General features: G+C 33.8%; 1 protein-coding gene across 2 annotated transcripts in view; it reads right to left on the bottom strand.

Moving 5' to 3' along the window:
• LOC150097854 (T-complex protein 11-like protein 1) overlaps nt 1-17,875 on the bottom strand; it is a 202,108-nt gene that overhangs the window by 10,341 nt on the left and 173,892 nt on the right. The window contains exon 10 of one of the 2 annotated variants that reach the window (XM_090406253.1): nt 4,317-4,388. In XM_090406253.1, the coding sequence (XP_090262379.1) occupies nt 4,317-4,388 (72 nt within the window). Of the gene's footprint in view, nt 1-4,130; nt 4,389-17,875 lie in introns of those variants that run through there. The other variant, XM_090406251.1, reaches the window with a different exon arrangement.

The following is a 17,875-nucleotide window of genomic DNA, read 5'->3' as shown; positions in this document are numbered from 1 at the left end:
GACCAAGTTGGGAAGAATTATAAGGAGTTAAACATATGTTGTACCCTTCCAAGTGGAAATGAACAAATTGCTGAATGAGTGGGGACCACCAGTTTAATGTAGCAAAATATATGATTTTAAAATTCAGTAAGAGTGTTGGGGATATTTTAAAGGAAATGGAGGAGATGAAAGATCAGGGAGTGATGGTGGATAGGGACCTAAAATTTTGGGGACATTTTGCTAAAATATTAAGGACACTTATTAGAAATTAACCTTTGAAGCTTGCAATATTTGTGAAAAACTGGCTGATTCTACACCTGTTTTTCCTGAATTTTTGGATTGTAGTTAGATCGAAGACAATCATTTATCACACAATGCAGAAAATATAGGACATTTTTTTTTTAATTTGCACATAACAGTGACATACTGTATATACAATTTAGGCTGTACAACTTACATTTTTTAGAATGTGCAGTATTCAAGGCACTTGTGTATAAGCTCAGCTTCTTTGCTAATGCTATCACCTTTCCTTTTGCTGTGTGTGTCTCCAGTAGTTTGGCCTGCATAGTTACTGTAGTTTTGTACTTTCTCCCCTCTCCCATACACATCCAGATGGAAATCATAAGAAATAAAATTGACTTTATCTAAAACATATTATTGCATATGTTGATTATTTCTCCAGAGATGCTACTTCAAAAAGTGCACAAATATAGGGATATTCGGATGGAGGAGCTTGGGATCAAGTATCTCCCCCCCCCAAAAAAAAAAAAATCACAGCTCAGCCAAAAATTATGTCTTTTGGCTGGAAAAACCTGGGTTTGAATCTTTGTCTAGAATGCAAAGTGCCTTCTTATTGGCTTTTCAATTGAAGGAAGATTCTTTGCATCCTAAATACATAGTGTTATGTCTGTCAACTGTGCATGTTTTCCAGGCAAGTTTTTTGCCTGTTTGTGGGATGAAAAACCAGTTTCTAGGAAGGACAAACCCTCCTACCTCCATAGGAAATGGACTAACATGGATTTTTTATCTCACAAACAGGCAAAAAAAATCTGCCGCATTAACTTCCCTATCAGAGCATTATTTATATGAAGCCAAGTTACTTCTCCATGATAAGCCATCAAGCCTAACATGTAATACGAAGTTGATGAGAAATTCATATAAAATGATAAAATATAAACGGCAGGATGAAAATTCAAATTGTTACTTAAATACTGAAGCTATTAGTTATGTAATAGAAAGTGTTATTTCTCAATACATTAAACCTTCTATTGAAAAATAAAAATTAGTTGTGCTCTCAGACAACTACTATACATGCTGTCTGAGAAGTAGCCTTATATTAATTTTATGATGGTACTTAAAATTGCTGGAATGGTCTGTTGTAGACGATTTTTAGATCGTTCTTTTCTTGTAAATGTCTTCACTAAGGAAGTGACAGGAAGTCAGTTATTTACAAGAAAAAAACGTTTTTGGCTATCATTTTCCAGATTCCTAGTTTCAACTTGGATTTTTCATACTGATTATGTTAAACAATTAAATGCTATTGCCAATTTTCAAATTGGGTAGTTCTGAAAGTTTTACTTTTATAAAACAATTTTTGTGTTATACAGCACCTTGGAATATACTTTATCATTTATATATACATATATAAAAGCATGAAATGCTGTCTCAAGGGTCTCGGAATGGATGAAAAAGTGGGCTTAATGCTAACTAGCATGATAAGGAAACCAAAATCAGATTATAAGAGAAAATTAGCAAAGCAGGCCAAAGGAAATCCAAAAGAGTTCATTTCCTACAGGATAAGAAAGAGGACAAGTGATTATGAAAGTGTGACTTTAGTGGGAAGTGACAGAAGCAAATGGAATAGTTGTTGAGTGATCACCTTGCAAGAGTATACTATAAAATAAAGATTTATTGTTACATAGACCATATATTTACAACGAACTTAAGCTCTTACAAATTGCCTGCCGGTTTTGCTAGTAACTGACCAGCTTTCTTAAGGCTTGCATAGTACAAAAAAAGAGGTAAATACAAAAAAGGTTTCAAAATACAAAGAACTGTTAGTACCTGTTAGGTAGCTAGGGTGACCCGTTCGTGTGACATAACTACTCAGCATCATGAACACACGTTACATGCAAACGCGTAATATGATTATTTGCATACTGTAGCTCTGTTGAACTGAGGGAGTTAATTAGATTTTTCCAGGTATCGTTCAGAATGGCCCCTTGATTTCTATTTAGGTTACTTCCCGTACGTAGTACAACTGCCGCTTCTTTAAATACTCGTATTTAAAGTATTTAAAGAAGCGGCAGTTGTACTATGTACGGGAAGTAACCTAAATAGAAATCAAGGGGCCATTCTGAACGATACCTGGAAAAATCTAATTAACTCCCTCAGTTCAACAGAGCTACAGTATGCAAATAATCATATTACGCGTTTGCATGTAACGCGTGTTCATGATGCTGAGTAGTTATGTCACACGAACGGGTCACCCTAGCTACCTAACAGGTACTAACGGTTCTTTGTATTTTGAAACCTTTTTTGCATTTACCTCTTTTTTGTACTATGCAAGCCTTGAGAAAGCTGGTCAGTTACTAGCGAAACCAGTAGGCAATTTGTAAGAGCTTAAGTACGTTGTAAATATATGGTCTATGTAACAATAAATCTTTATTTTGTAATACTTTATGACCAAAACATGTACAATTTAAAGAGTATACTATCTAGGTGAAGATACTGTAGCAATGCAATGCAATAGGAACTGATGAAAGAAGAGAAATGAAACAGAGGTGAGATGATATTTTTATGTTAAATGCAAATCTCAATACAAATATAGCCATGGCCGGTAGATTACAAGAATACCCATCTCCATGTTCTTTAATTTAAGTCTTAGCTGTGGTCAGTTCCGAAGGGAGGGAAAGATGACAAAATGATTTGTATAAAAGATGCTCTAAGACAGAGATAGAAAACTGACCAACTAGTATCTCAGGAATGGCAATTAAGATATTAAAGGCTTCACTATAGCCACCACATCTGAATACAGTGCACAAATTTCATTAGCTGTGGAGATGATCAAGATAATGATAGGTTCATATGGAATATGCTCACTATGAGTAAAGACAACCAGTTTTGCCTCCATGCAGCCACAACCTTTTTTCTAGGTATGCTACATGGAGATGACCCCCCCCCTTTTTTTTTTCCAATATAGCCTGCATCCTGAAGCTTATTGTCATTCTTAACCAAGATCAACAGTCTACATCCCTGAAATCACATTTACTATGGAAAAGGAAGGAAAAATTAGCTTCTCTGGACGTTCTCACGTTCTCCATTTGTTGTGCTAACATCTAATAAAAATAAATTTTTATTTTTAATAAAATAAAATAATCAAAATTTGGTCTTATCCTTAGTAATTGTAAACAATAATTTATTATTATTTTTTAAATTTTATTTATTTATTTTTGTATATGTATAAATTTCATATCTGCTGTACATGGTTCATTTTTCCTTATGACATCCATTATCGTTTATTCTATCTTTTGCACTGAAGATGATTTAGATTGAAATATTGATTATTCAGATTAGTACTTTCCTGTATCTATTGTGTATTTCAGGCCTCTTAAGACCTTTGAACTGCAGACATTTTATTGAGTTTAAAATAAAATTAGATGGAAATGATTTCACCTCACTTATTTCAAAAATTGTAAAACACAGTAAACAGCTGAATAATTAAATCTAATCAGATGAAAATCCTGCAAGCTGGAATGACAAGACTAAACAGACAAGCTCATAATGAAGGAATACAATAATACCTAGCAGTAGGACATGTTGCCAGCTACACACACGTGCTGTGACCAGTCTTCAATCTTTTGAGTAGCACTTCCTACATACTCATAATTCAGCTGTTTGTAATGCCCATTAATGAATGGCATTACAAAATGAATCAATTATTCCCATTCTAATTTTCTGTCTAAAAATAAGTTTAAAATGACACATATAATAATAGTGTAACATTGAAATTAAATTGGTTGTATTACAAAAGACCTACCTACTGACAGCTGTAATGAAGATTAATATTCAATAATTGCTCTTTTAATGAAGTACCAAGTAACCATTTTAAAATTCTTTTTACAACTTTATATATATTCTATAAATATAAATAAGTGCCCAAATTCACATTTATTAGATATAACTAAAAGGCTTAGTCTCATCATCATCATTATGTTCATGTCGTAATGTATTAATTATGTCAGCATAATACTCTCCAAACACAGCTCGGTTATGTCCAGTTAAACGCATAAATTGTCCTGTAGCATGAATTAATTCTTTCTGAAGAGCAGACAGACCTGGGGGTATCTTCATAGAATTGTTTGTAGGAGCAGCAGCTGCTTCTTCAATAAACTTCAGAATACGGCCTTCTGTAAAGGAATATTATTTTGAATTTTTAAAAAAAACAAAAAATCAATTTAGTAAAGTAAACTATACCAATCAAGAATATAAACAGAAAATTTTTAATGGGAGAGATTTGTTTCAGTTTAAAACATAGTCATATTATTACAACATTACTTTTTTTAATCACTATAATCTAACTGTTCTTCAAAAGAAAAATAACTAAAATTAAAATAAACTTAACTTTGTAACAAAAGCCAAGTATGATTCAAGTCTGCTGTTAAGCTTCAATGATCAACTGCAGAATAAGTTTGATTCTTTAGTGCATGCACACTTGCATCTAATAGTAGCATTTTCATTTTTTTTTTTGTATGCAAAAAGGTTAGCATAACTAAGTTATGAAATTTTCAATTTCATACTTCTGCAATTCAAACTCAATGAAATAATCAATTATGCTGTCTGAAATACGGGAGGATTCACAAAGCTTTCTACAAACTCTCTTAAAAATAGTGATAACTAATATTTTTGTGGTTTACCAAATCTTCATTTAATTTCCATTATGGAGACCATATGTTTCTAAACATAAATAGATTTATTAAAATAAACAATATAACCCAACAAGTCTTACAAGTGTCAGACTTACGAGACTCTCATCAGGAGTACAGACTTGTATTTAAAAAAAAAAAAAGACTAGAAAAAAATTAATTACATATAACAGATGTTACTATGCATTATGTAACAGCTGTTATATGTAATAACACTAAAAAAATAAAAGAAACAATTGAAAATAATACAAATATGAAAGTACTAAGAAAACATTTATCAGTTGGCAAAAGTCAAATAACTGCAATAAAAGATAACAATGGAACTACAATAAGGAACCAAGAACAAATCCTAAGCAGGCTAGAAGAATTCTATAGCGATCCTTCTATAGATAAATCAAATATAAATAACTCTTCTCCATCGCATATGGAATTCATTCCTCCATTCACTTCAGATGAAATAAAACAAGCATTAAAACAAATGAAAAATGGAAAATGTCCTGGTGAATACTTAAATCACATAGAATTAATTCAATGCAGAGGAAACAATATAATTCACCATGTCACAAACTTACTAAATCTATGCCTAGAAGAGGGGAAGATACCAGAAAATTGGAAAAATGCTACTCTGATACTGTTATTTAAAAAGGGGGACAAAGAAGTAAAGAACTATAGACCAATTAGTCTTCTTCTTTCACTACGCATTATTCCCGCTTCCTATGCAGGATCCACGTGTTACTTAGATGTGACTTCTTGTTAGTACCACTCCAAACTGACCTGTCACCTAGTCTGCTGCTGGGGGGGGGGGAGGGGATATATTTTTTTTGGCTGTAGAAGCGTATGTTCACGGGTTCATTTTTCATTTTTCCACAAGCAGTGAAAAATTAACATTTTTCATGGCTTGCAGAATGAAAAATGCCAGATAAACTGGTGGAAAAAACCCTACTGCCCGCACCCAAGACCGGCTAACTTGGCTATGCCTGAGGAAGATCCTCAAGTTCCTCATGTCTTCGATGGGAATTGAACCTGGGACACTCCTTCCCCAGGCATATGGTTGTGAAGCGCAAAGCCACTAGGCTAACTGCAGAGAAAACTATAGACCAATTAGTATTCTCTCTTAATTTGTACAAAATTCTCACAAAACTAATAACAAACAGGTTAACACCTCTTCTATACTCAAACCATCCAGTAGAACAAGCATAATTCCATAAAGGCTTTAACACAATTGATCATATTCATGCAGTAAAACAAATAAAAGAAAACCAATTGCCCCTGTTTAGCCTTCACTGATTATGAAAAAGCATTTGATACCATCAAAACTAATGCAATAATCAAAGCACTCCAGAATCAGGGAGTTCCTGGAGAATATATGAACCTCCTACAGGCAATATACCACACTGCAACAGCAACAATCCAACTTCACACGAGTAACAATAAAATATCAATTGAAAAAGGTGTCTGACAAGGAGACTCTCTATCACCAAAAATCTTTACAGCAGTCCTTCAAGAAATATTTAATAATATAAACTGGACAAACCTTGGTATAAAAATTAATAACAGAAACTTAACACACCTAAGATTTGCAGATGATATAATTTTTGCAAACACTCCAGAAGACCTTAATATAATGATAGAAGACCTATATCATGAAAGTAGAAAAGTCGGTCTAAAGATAAACAGAGAACAAACTAAAATCATGTTTAATCATTTTGTAACACCAAAAAAACATAATAATAGAAAACAATTTCTTGGAAAGAGTCTCTTCATATGCATACTTAGGTCATCTCATTGATCTAAACTGTGGACTCCGAACGGAAATAAATTGGAGAGTTCAACTTGCCTGAGGATCATTCAGAAAATTGAAAAGCATTTTTCAAAACAATGATGTCCCACTCTGTTTAAAAAGGAAGACATTTAACCAGTGTTTACTTCCAGTCATCTCATATGGTTGTGAAACTTGGTCACTAACAAAAGCGCTAGCAAATAAATTAACAACTCAAAGAAAAATGGAGAGGTTGATGCTAGGCATCACATTAAAAGATAAAAAGTGAAACACCTGGATAAAAAGCCAGACTCTCATCATTGACATCGTTCTTCACCAAAAGCGACTAAAATGAAAATGGGCTGGACATCTATCCAGAAGCGAAGATGAGTGATGGACCACCATACTAACGAACTGGATTCCTAAAGAAGGGAAACAAGGCCAAAGACGTCCTAAAAGAAGGTGGAGTGATGAATTGTAAAATTTTGTCGGGGAAAATTGGTCAACCATTGCCAAGAACAGAGAAAGTTGGAAAGAACTGGAGGAGACCTTCGTCCAGCAGTGGACAGAAAATGACTGAAAAGAAGAAGAGAAGAACAGATGTTATTAGAACTTGAAGAAACTAGTACATATAAAACAGAGTGATAAAAAAAAACATTGTATTAGCTAATGTGCAAGCAGTCAAATAATGCTAATTGTTGCTGTCATGTTCTGTGAAATTAAGCATGTCACATCCCAATTCCACAGTTGTTAGAACTTGATGAATACAGACCAAACTTGGTGTAGGATTCAACTTTTGTTTTTGTTAAGCTGCATTGGGGGTACAGAGCATTTCTGAGAACTCTTTAAATTTTCTTACAAACAACTGTGATCAATATACACAATTTCTGTTTTTTTTGCCAAACTACATGGTGGCCTGTATTTGTTTTGACGAAGGCTAATTCTGATCTGTGCTTTCTTTTTTTCTCAACATTCTTTACATATTCAGACATGCATATCTCTCCAGACTATTCCATCTGGCCTACACAACAAACGAAACAAGAGCAATGAATTTTGTATAATCCTGGGTTTTTTTTTATGGAAGGATGTGGTGGCTTTGGTAGATGCAAAAACCATGAAATCTTATACATTAGGAAAGAAGCCACTTTATTACAACTTTGTCTGTAACAATCTTCACATAAGGTAATTAAATTTCTGAAAGCTTGTTTATTTGAAGGAGCTATCAGGGGCATATCCAGAATTTTGTTCATCATCTTCAGTTCGTACTATTACAGGAGGAAGTATGACGAACGTAATGCAGTTCTTCTTTATGTTTTTCTGACATACAGGAAATATGTAGGCTCTGTCCATAATGTTTTATCATTTTTATCTTTTGTAATGGATGGTGGTGTGAAGTACCATATAAGACTCCTCCAGTTGTAGTTGGTTTTCTGTATAATGAAAAGATCAATCTTGTTTCTTCCTCAAACACTTCGAGAAGGATACCAGGGAACAGTAATTTTCTGTGATCCTCTTAGAGCACAGAAAACTACTGTTCCCTGATATCCAGTTCAATAGTGAATTTTATATTTGGGTGCAAGCTGTTTGGAATAATCTTTAAACTGCTTTAAGTCTTCTGAAATCTCATCAATATATCGCAACCAAGTTTTTGGTTTTTTATGGTATTTTTCAATAGCATTCTTTTTCAAAGTTTTCCCATAGAGATATTTGCTAGGATTGGCAATGGGAAGAGAGAAACCATGGCAAGGTTTTTTCCTGGTTTTTTCAAATATTTATCCTGAAATGAAGAACATGTTTTCTATGCAGTATTTGAGCAGCAACTAACATTGTTTGAATGCTTCGACATTAGTTAATATGCTTATTTTTTATTTATTTTTGATCATTCTATTTATATGTATTAGTTTACTAAAGTTCTTATAACATCTGTCATTAATTTTTTCTAATATAAGTCTTGTCCCCTGATAATGTAAGTACAACTATTTACGAAACATACTGGTTATATTAATTAGATTTATTTTAATAAATCTATTTATGTTTAGAAACATGCCATCTCCATAACAGAAATTAAATGAATATTTGCTAAAGCACAGAAATATTCATCATCATCTAGAAACTCACATTGAGTCTTTATGGTCTAAAGTGAGAAAGTTACAGGAATTATGCATCAACAACAGAACTTTATCAATATATTACTTCTCTAGTTCAAAGTAGGGTTAATGACAGTATACAAAAGTTCACTGATTAACTTTTCTAGTGCAATGTAGAGATAATGATATTATAAATTATACATTTTTTGTCGTTTTATAATAGAAATACAATTTTATTAATACAGACCAGTATTTTACAATAAAAACATTTATTCAAAACCTACCAGTTTCGCCAGCAAACTGTCTGGCTTTTTCAAGGCATTACGGAGATATGTCATTGTATAGATACAATGACAACTCCAGACAAGAAGAATCCCACCGTCAGCACATTTCTACTGTAGTGATACCTTTCATCAAGTCAATTTCTTATCAAATAGCAAGAATACTAAGAGCCCACAACATCAGAGTGGTCTTCAAACCAACCACCAACATCAGATAAGTTTTAGGATCTCCAAAAGATAAAGTTCCGTTCTACAAATATCCAGGAGTATATTACATTCCCTGCTCCTGTGGTCTTGCCTACATCGGACAAACTTCACGAAGTTTAGAAATTAGACAAAAAGAACATGTTGGTGACGTAAACCACAACAGAAGCATCTCTTCCGGCTTAGCACATCATTTCTGCACGTATACCCACACGATAGATTGGCAAAAACAGCTCCATGCCATATCTCGATGACGACTACAGACATCGTGTATTTAAGGAAGCCACAATAGTACTAATAACCGGCGGAAACCTCAACAGAAATCAGGGTGTAATTCTAAACAGTTCGTGGAAAAACTTGATTCTTCTCTTTCAATCAATCTGAACTACAGCTAGCCAGTAATCACATTACAAGTCTACAACAAACATGCATGCGTGATAATGAATAAGAAAAATAAGTCATCTCTGTCACGCGAAACGTGTAACCATAGATACTAGTTTGGTTTACAACGTTTTTTTATGTTCCTTTTAATTTGCATTTACTAACTTTCATATCTCCGTAATGCCTTGAAAAAGCCAGACAGTTTGCTGGCGAAACTGGTAGGTTTTGAATAAATGTTTTTATTGTAAAATACTGGTCTGTATTAATAAAATTGTATTTCTATAATGATATTATACCAAAGTTCACTAGGCTTAAATAGACATTCCATTCAGCCAAAGCAGAAAAGATCTATAAGAGAACAGAAATGGTACTTTTTTAAAGAAAGGATCATAGCCACTAGATCAAAACTTTCAAAAACTGATCAGGATACGTTCCATGCACGTGGAACTAGCAATGTTGCTACCAGTAAATTTATGCGAAACTGTAGATGCACTTGCATTCAATAAAACTTTTTTTTTTTTTCAATAGAAAGAAATATATATATATATATATATTTTTTTTTTTAATTCAGCAGGAAAAAGAAAAACACACAAACATCTAGACATTCAACGATCATAATTAATCCATCTTCTAAAAGTTTATCTTGTACAGAAAATAAGAAGTTTTACCTTATCTCCAGAGAATATCCCAAAAGTGGACATCATAGCACACATAGAGAAGGGATTATGCCATCTTCCAAGATCCTTATCTGAATTCCAACTTCAGCTATGTTGCTCAGACCTAAATTACTACTGATAAATATCCCCAAATCAGAATTAAGGGCTCTCAAAGAAATATGATGCAACAAAAACATTGTGATAACACTGGCCAACAAAAAAAAATTTTTTTTCTGCTGATTATGATCTAACACTTGTTTTTTTACTAATTTGGGTGCACTGATTTCAAATATCAAACCCATTTTTCTCTATCACATCAGGTTTTTCCTCTATGGCATTTTCTTTTTGCTAATTTGTAAGTTTTTGATAGTTTTAAGGAGGCAGTACTATTTAGAGGGTCAAAAAATCGATTTTTTAATATTATTTTCTGAAAGTATGTACTTTTAAAAATCTGTTCCTAACTTTTTATCAAGAAATTCGAAAAATTCCTGAAGATATAGCCTATTATTCAAAGAGGTGCACAGATCAGAATCGGAGCGCTTACCGCTCTCGCTTGTTAGTAAACGAATAAATGCGTAAGAACCTGCAACAGCATGTACTGGCGCTTTGAATGCGAGAGAGGACGATAACCGACCTAATACAGTTAGGTGATGAAAAGTAGGCGATGACAACTGCCTAAAACAAATGAATGCTATATGCATCATAGCAGAAAAAGAACGATCGAAATCAGTCAATCGTTAATCGATCGTGAAAGTATGATGAGCGCTTATAAATGTTTCAATAAAGTCACTGTTTTTTTTTTGTCTTGTTAATTGCATGTTAGTCGGCAGTGAAGAAAATACATCATGTCTACTACTCGAAATTGTGTCAATAGTGTAGATTCCTTCTGCTACATTTGTGGCAGCTTTACTGTTCCCAGTCAAAGGACAAATATCACTGATTTCATTAAGAAAGTATACTTACTTTGCATACTTTGACGTAAAAATTGCAGATCAGGACAAGTCATGGGTTCCAAATAAAGTGTGCAAGTCATGTGTAGAAAATTTACGACAGTGGAGCAAGGGAAAATGCCAAAAATTAGCTTTTGGCATTCCAATGATTTGGCATGAACCGAAAAATCACGTAGATGACTGCTATTTTTGTTTAATTCAGACTTCTGGTTATAATAAAAAGAATAAGAAAAAAATTGTGTGTCCAAATCTCGACTCAGCAATTCGGCCAGTTGCTCATTCCAATGAAATTGCCATGCCAATTTATAAAGGACTTCCTTTACTTGAGAACGAGCATGATCGGGATATGCCAGATGTTCTTGAGGAGCAAGACCCAGATGTTGATTTAGACAATGAAAATTTAATTTCTAGTTCTGGACCACAACGTTTTACTCGAGCAGAATTGAATGACTTAGTAAGAGATTTGGGCCTATCAAAGGAATCATCGGAATTGATAGCTTCAAGATTAAATGAAAAAAACTTACTGGAGCAAGATACGAAGATAACTTTTTATCGTAGCAGGGAAAGTAATCTTGTACAATATTTTAAACACGAGTGTGGGTTTATTTACTGTAACAATGTGTCAGGCTTACTTACTGAAATGAGTGTTGTACAATATCATCCAAATGAGTGGCATTTATTTATCGACAGTTCAAGCAGATGTCTTAAGTGTGTCTTACTACACAATGGGAATGTATATGGCTCAATTCCTATTGGCTATTCAGTCCACTTAAAGGAAACATATGAGGACATTAAAAAAGTTCTGAAGTTATTAAAATATACAGAACATAACTGGATCATCTGTGTGGATCTTAAAATGGTGAACTTTTTACTTGGCTTTCAAAGAGGATATACAAAGTTTCCGTGTTTTCTATGCTTCTGGGATAGTCGAGCTAGAAACCAACACTGGAGTCAGAAATATTGGCCTCTTAGAATATCCTTAAATGTTGGAGAACAGAATGTTATAAATAAACCTTTAATCGACAGAGAAAAAATCATTATTCCACCTCTACATATCAAACTAGATCTTATGAAGTAGTATGTTAAAGCTTTAGATTTACAAGGTGACTGTTTCCAATACATATGCGAAAAATTTCCACGACTTAGTTATGAAAAAATTAAAGCCGGTGTATTTGATGGACCGCAAATTAGAACTTTAATGAGAGACCCAAATTTCATCAACTCTATGAACGAAATTGAGAAAGAGGCCTGGACTTCGTTTACGATGGTTGCGAATAATTTTCTTGGAAACAAAAAAGCGTGCAATTACAAATATCTAGTGGAAACAATGCTTGAAATTTTCCAGTGCCTAGGTTGCAACATGAGCATAAAGCTTCATTTCCTATACAGTCATCTTGATAGATTTCCCAAGAATTTAGGTGCTGGAAGCGATGAACAAGGTGAAAGATTTCGTCAAGACTTAAAAACTATGGAAGATCGGTACCAAGGAAATTGGGATTCTCACATGATGGCCGACTACTTGGAGTATTCAAAGGGATTGCCAAAACAGAACACACAGCAGAAATTGCTACAAACAAAAATTTATTCCCTGAAACTCATGTATAAGTAAAATTGTTATGTTTTTATAAATATTTTTGTAATTTTTAATGAATATTGTTAAGTAGTTATGCATCTAATTATCAGCCTCTCTCGCATTCAAAGCGCCCGTGCGTGCCGTTGCAGGTTCTTACGCATTTATTTGTTTACTAACAAGCGAGAGCGCTCCGATTCTGATCTGCACGCCGCTTTGAATAATAGGCTATATCTTCGGGAATTTTTCGAATTTCTTGATAAAAAGTTAGGAACAGATTTTTAAAAGTACATACTTTCAGAAAATAATATTAAAAAATCGATTTTTTTGATCCTCTAAATAGTACTGCCTCCTTAAAACTATCAAAAACTTACAAATTAGCAAAAAGAAAATGCCATAGAGGAAAAACCTGACGTGATAGAGAAAAATGGGTTTGATATTTGACAAGTTTCATATAAAAGTCAGCAAAAATTGTGTTGGACTGTGTAATCAAAGCAGAAACAGGAAATGCAACAGTAGTGATGATGAACATGTCAACGCTCTTTCAGCATCGCAGTTATCCTTTGAGTTGTCTTTACACTCTTTGCTATGTGGCTTCTGAATTTCAATTTCCTATCTACTAAAACTTCAAGACCCCTAGCACGATCAGTTTCTTCTAGCACAATACTACAAACATAATATGCTAATAGCTATAACAACAGTTAAAGTTAAGCCTTACATCTGATCATATATATATATATAAAGGATATCCTTATTAATGCAGCCATGTTGATCTAGTTAACAAGCTGCTTTTTCATATCCCATTTCTGCTAGAGACTATCTAGAGAGAGAAAGAAGATTCCTGTTTTTATTTGAACATGGTGTCACTCAAAATAAAAGGTGCTCATGTAGTGTTTGAACAGCTCCAGTAACTCAAAAGAATTTTTGGATTACTAACTCTACAAGCACTACTTCCAAATATTTTTTTTTATATAGAAAAGAGCTCAGAAACTACATACTCATACCAGAAAAGTTATTCACGCTTGCCATGCAGCCCTCTAGTGCTAATTATATATTTTTGAAACATGCTGAGATTTTAATCTGTTAAAGTATATGGACAATGCGCACTTTTAATATGTTGGCTAAATATCTTGCAAACACACCTTTTTTATGTGAATCTCACTGATAAGAGATTTCAAACTTATAGAACATTAGTACCATGGGTATGCAAAAATAATTTTAATTTCTTATTATAGAGGTCAAACTTAGAAATGGTTTCACACTAGAAAAGGAAATTCATCTGCTACTAAACGTACACAAGTGAATCAATTTCATCACATTGCAATATAACATGCTGTGTTTGTGTACCTTAAACAGTGGATCAGTAGGTGTTTCAATGTTAATTGATCAATTAATTCTTCAAGCTAGATAAATAATATAAGGCAGTACAAAGCCATTAACACCATAGATCACGAAGTTGGAATGAGTACCCATTAAAAATCTAGGAAAAAACAAAAATATTGTGATAGTTGATGAAAGCAATATAAAGTATACAGCAGCAGAAGTAGTGAACATGAAAACATATCCAGTTGAAAGATTACAACCTATGAAGTCTTACATCTGATCATATACATAAAGGATATCCTGAAGATTTTAATCATCATCATGTGTCGTGTCATCTCCTGTGCAGGAGGTTGACTACCATGGTGTGACAAATAGTTGACTATGGTGTAAGGAATGTTGTGAGGACCCTATCTCTTCCACATTGTTATAGTATTCATGGCTGTAAATCGTGTGTGTTCACAGAGCTGGTTTGCCTGTTCTGAGGGACAAAAACCCAAGTTTCCGGGCAAAAAAAAAAAAAACCCTCTACTTCCATACGAGACCAGCTAACTTACCTTTAGTTGAAAGAGACCAGTTAAAGGTTCCTCAAAGGCTGTAAATCGTGTGTGTTCACAGAGCTGGTTTGCCTGTTCTGAGGGACAAAAAAACCCAAGTTTCCGGGCAAAAAAAAAAAAACCTGCTTCCGTATGAGACCAGCTAACTTACCTTTAGTTGAAAGAGACCAGATAAAGTCCTCACGTCATGGATGGGAATCGAACCCAGGTCTTTCCAACCAAAGGGCTTTGTCTATGCCAGCTAAGCTATGGAGGCTCGAAGAAGATTTTAACATGATTCCTCTATTTTTCTATTCCAGCATTTTAAAAATTTCTTCCATGGCTGCAGCAAATAATTTACGCTAAATGGAATCTCTCCCTGTCTATCTCCCTTTTTATAGGAAATTTGATTTTGATTTTTGATTTTATAGATGCAATTGAGTTTTATGTACATGACTTCGACATTTTTTTTTCAATTCCTTGATTTTTTAGGACTTCTAAAATAACTAACTTTGAGATTGAATCAGATGCCTTTTCAAAATTAATAAATGCTAAACCTAAGAATTTTTGGTATTCATTTGTTGTTTTAGTGATTTTTCTTATAAAATATATATATATAATCGTAGTGCTTATTTTTTTATTATTTTTTTTTACTTTTTATTTTTTTGAATCCTACTTATTCTGGAGATTTGCAAAAATATAATTTGTTTTTCATTCTGTTGAAAGGAGGCTGACTGGGGCAGCAATTTTTAATATCTTCTCTGTCTCCTTTTTTAAAAACTATAACAAAAATTAGAATAATTGTACAACTATAACGTTATTCCAACTCTGGTTTTCTCTTCTGTCTTAAGCATGATGTATAAATTTTACTTAGCACAGTCATGACTGGTTCGCCACCTGCTTTTGAAACTTCCATCGGTATCTCATCTTCGTCTGGTGCCTTTCTGCTACTCAGCTTCTCGTTGTATACTGAACTTCTTTGAAAACATCAAGGCATAATTCTTCATCTTCTGTGTGAAGTATTACATTTTTGTTTTCACACTGATTTAAGTTTTGGGAGTCATCATATAATTTGACATAGAAAGATTTTATTCTTTTTATGATCTGTTCTTTGTTTTTAATTAGTACTGCATTATCATCTTCAAGGGCCATTTTATTTATGGTCAACTCTCTTATCACTCCTTTTAGACTCATAATGTTTTCTATCATAATTCTAATTTTCCTTGTTCTGAAGTTTCTAATTTCTTGTCATCCTTTTCCTTATTGTTTTACATACCTCAGAGTATTGTATTCTACTTGTTTGTAATCTTATTATTGCCTTGTGTTGGATACTGCCTTATGAATTTCCATGCACTGTCAACATCTTTTCTGCACAGCTTGTCTACCCAACATACTGATGCTAGTTGACTACAGAGCTTCCCACAATCACCCACTTTATAATTCCACATTTTAATTTTCTAATTTATAATTCCACTTTATAATTCTCCATGGAGTCAAAAGACACATTGTGAGGAGACTCACACTAAATATTATTCACACAATACTTATTCACTGTTCCTTAAACTTATTCATTGCTGGGACACTCACAACTACCTCTGGCAATCCATTCCACTCATTCACCACTCTCCAAGCAAAGAATCTAGTCCGCATAAACTTACTAACCACACTCTTACACAACTTACAGGGGTGATCCCTTGTTCTCACCCTACTACTCATGTACTGAAAAATTCTTTTGTGTCAATCATATAAAATCTCTTTACTAACGCATAAGTTTCTATCATTCCCCCCCCCCTCTCCTCTGCCTGTCATCCAAACTGTGCAAACCTACATATCCTCAATTTATCCTCCTAGAGAGCATGCCACAGACCTGTCACCAACTTGGTCACTCATCTCTGAATCCTCCCCACCACCTCCTGAACTTTACATTTAACCAACTTTTCCAATACTTTAAGCACCACTCCAAAGATACCGACTCGTCTGTAATTTGCTAACATAATGTATAGATGTTGTTCAAGAGCACATCTCTTTAGCATAACTTGGGGGGTGGGGGGGAGGGCTTCCATCAAGACCAGAAGCCTTGTTGGTATCCAGATTTTTTCAAGATTCTTCTTCTGACTTTCTTGAACATGCAGTGCAATGTTCCAGGTAGAGAAAGAGGTGGTTCATCTTGGTCATTGGAGTCAGGTAAGAAGAATGACATCAGGAGATCAGCTTCATCATCAACAAATTCCTGATATATATACCCTCAAGAGGTGTACAGGATGTGATAGTACTACATGAAAAATTTACATCATTACTAACTTAATATTTACAATTTATCTCAAAATCAATCTGTTACCTGTCAACACTCCAATATTATCAGGTCTTATATTTCTGTTTCTAAGGCACTTTTTACTGTATCAGTCCACCTATATGGTCTTCCTCTGGGTCTTTTTCCTGACAACCTGTCAGAAAACACTTGTTTTGCTAACCTTTCCCTCCCATTCTGCTTAAGTGACCATACCACCTGAGAATAGCTCAGCTAATGCATTCCTGGATGCTGACAATATCAAATTCTTTCCTAATATGCTCGTTTTTAATATGATATTAAAAACTATTCATGCCCCTAATCTTTCTCAGGACTCTCATATCTGCTGTCTCTAGTCTTTGGTCAAGTGTTTTACTTCTAACCCAGCTCTCAAATCCATAAGTTAAAGTTTGTTTGAACACTGTCTTGTATACATCTAATTTAGTGTTTTGACTAATTTCTCTCTTATTCCATAAAAATTTATTCAGTTGACTTCCTAGCATACCAGCTTTGTTGATTCTGTTGTTCTATTTCCATATTTAACTTACCATCTTTGCTAAAAATCGTGCCAAAATGTTTTACTTGTTCTATAGGTTCTCCATTCACAATGCATTTGATATTTTCAATGTTTCTGTTTATTTTCATTGTCTTTGTTTTAATGCTGACCTTCATACCATATCTATTACAACAGTTATTAAATTTAGTCAGGGAATCTTGCAAACTTGTAGCGGATTTATTTAGAAGTATAACATCATCAGCATAAAGCAAAGAGCCTGAGATTAACACCTCCAATTTTGATATATCAGGTTTAATACCACTTTCCTTCATAATGTGATCCATATAGATAATGAATAACAGAGGGGATAATGTACATCCTTGTCTGACACCAGATTTAACATTAAACCACCTTCCTCTACTTCCTTCAATTCTAACTGTTGAC

This window comes from Typopeltis vanoorti, chromosome 16, assembly GCF_054136105.1.
Source record: "Typopeltis vanoorti isolate ZY-2024b chromosome 16, IOZ_Tvanoo_1.0, whole genome shotgun sequence".
Lineage (NCBI taxonomy): Eukaryota > Metazoa > Arthropoda > Arachnida > Uropygi > Thelyphonidae > Typopeltis > Typopeltis vanoorti.
This window is presented reverse-complemented; position numbering and strand designations above follow the sequence as displayed.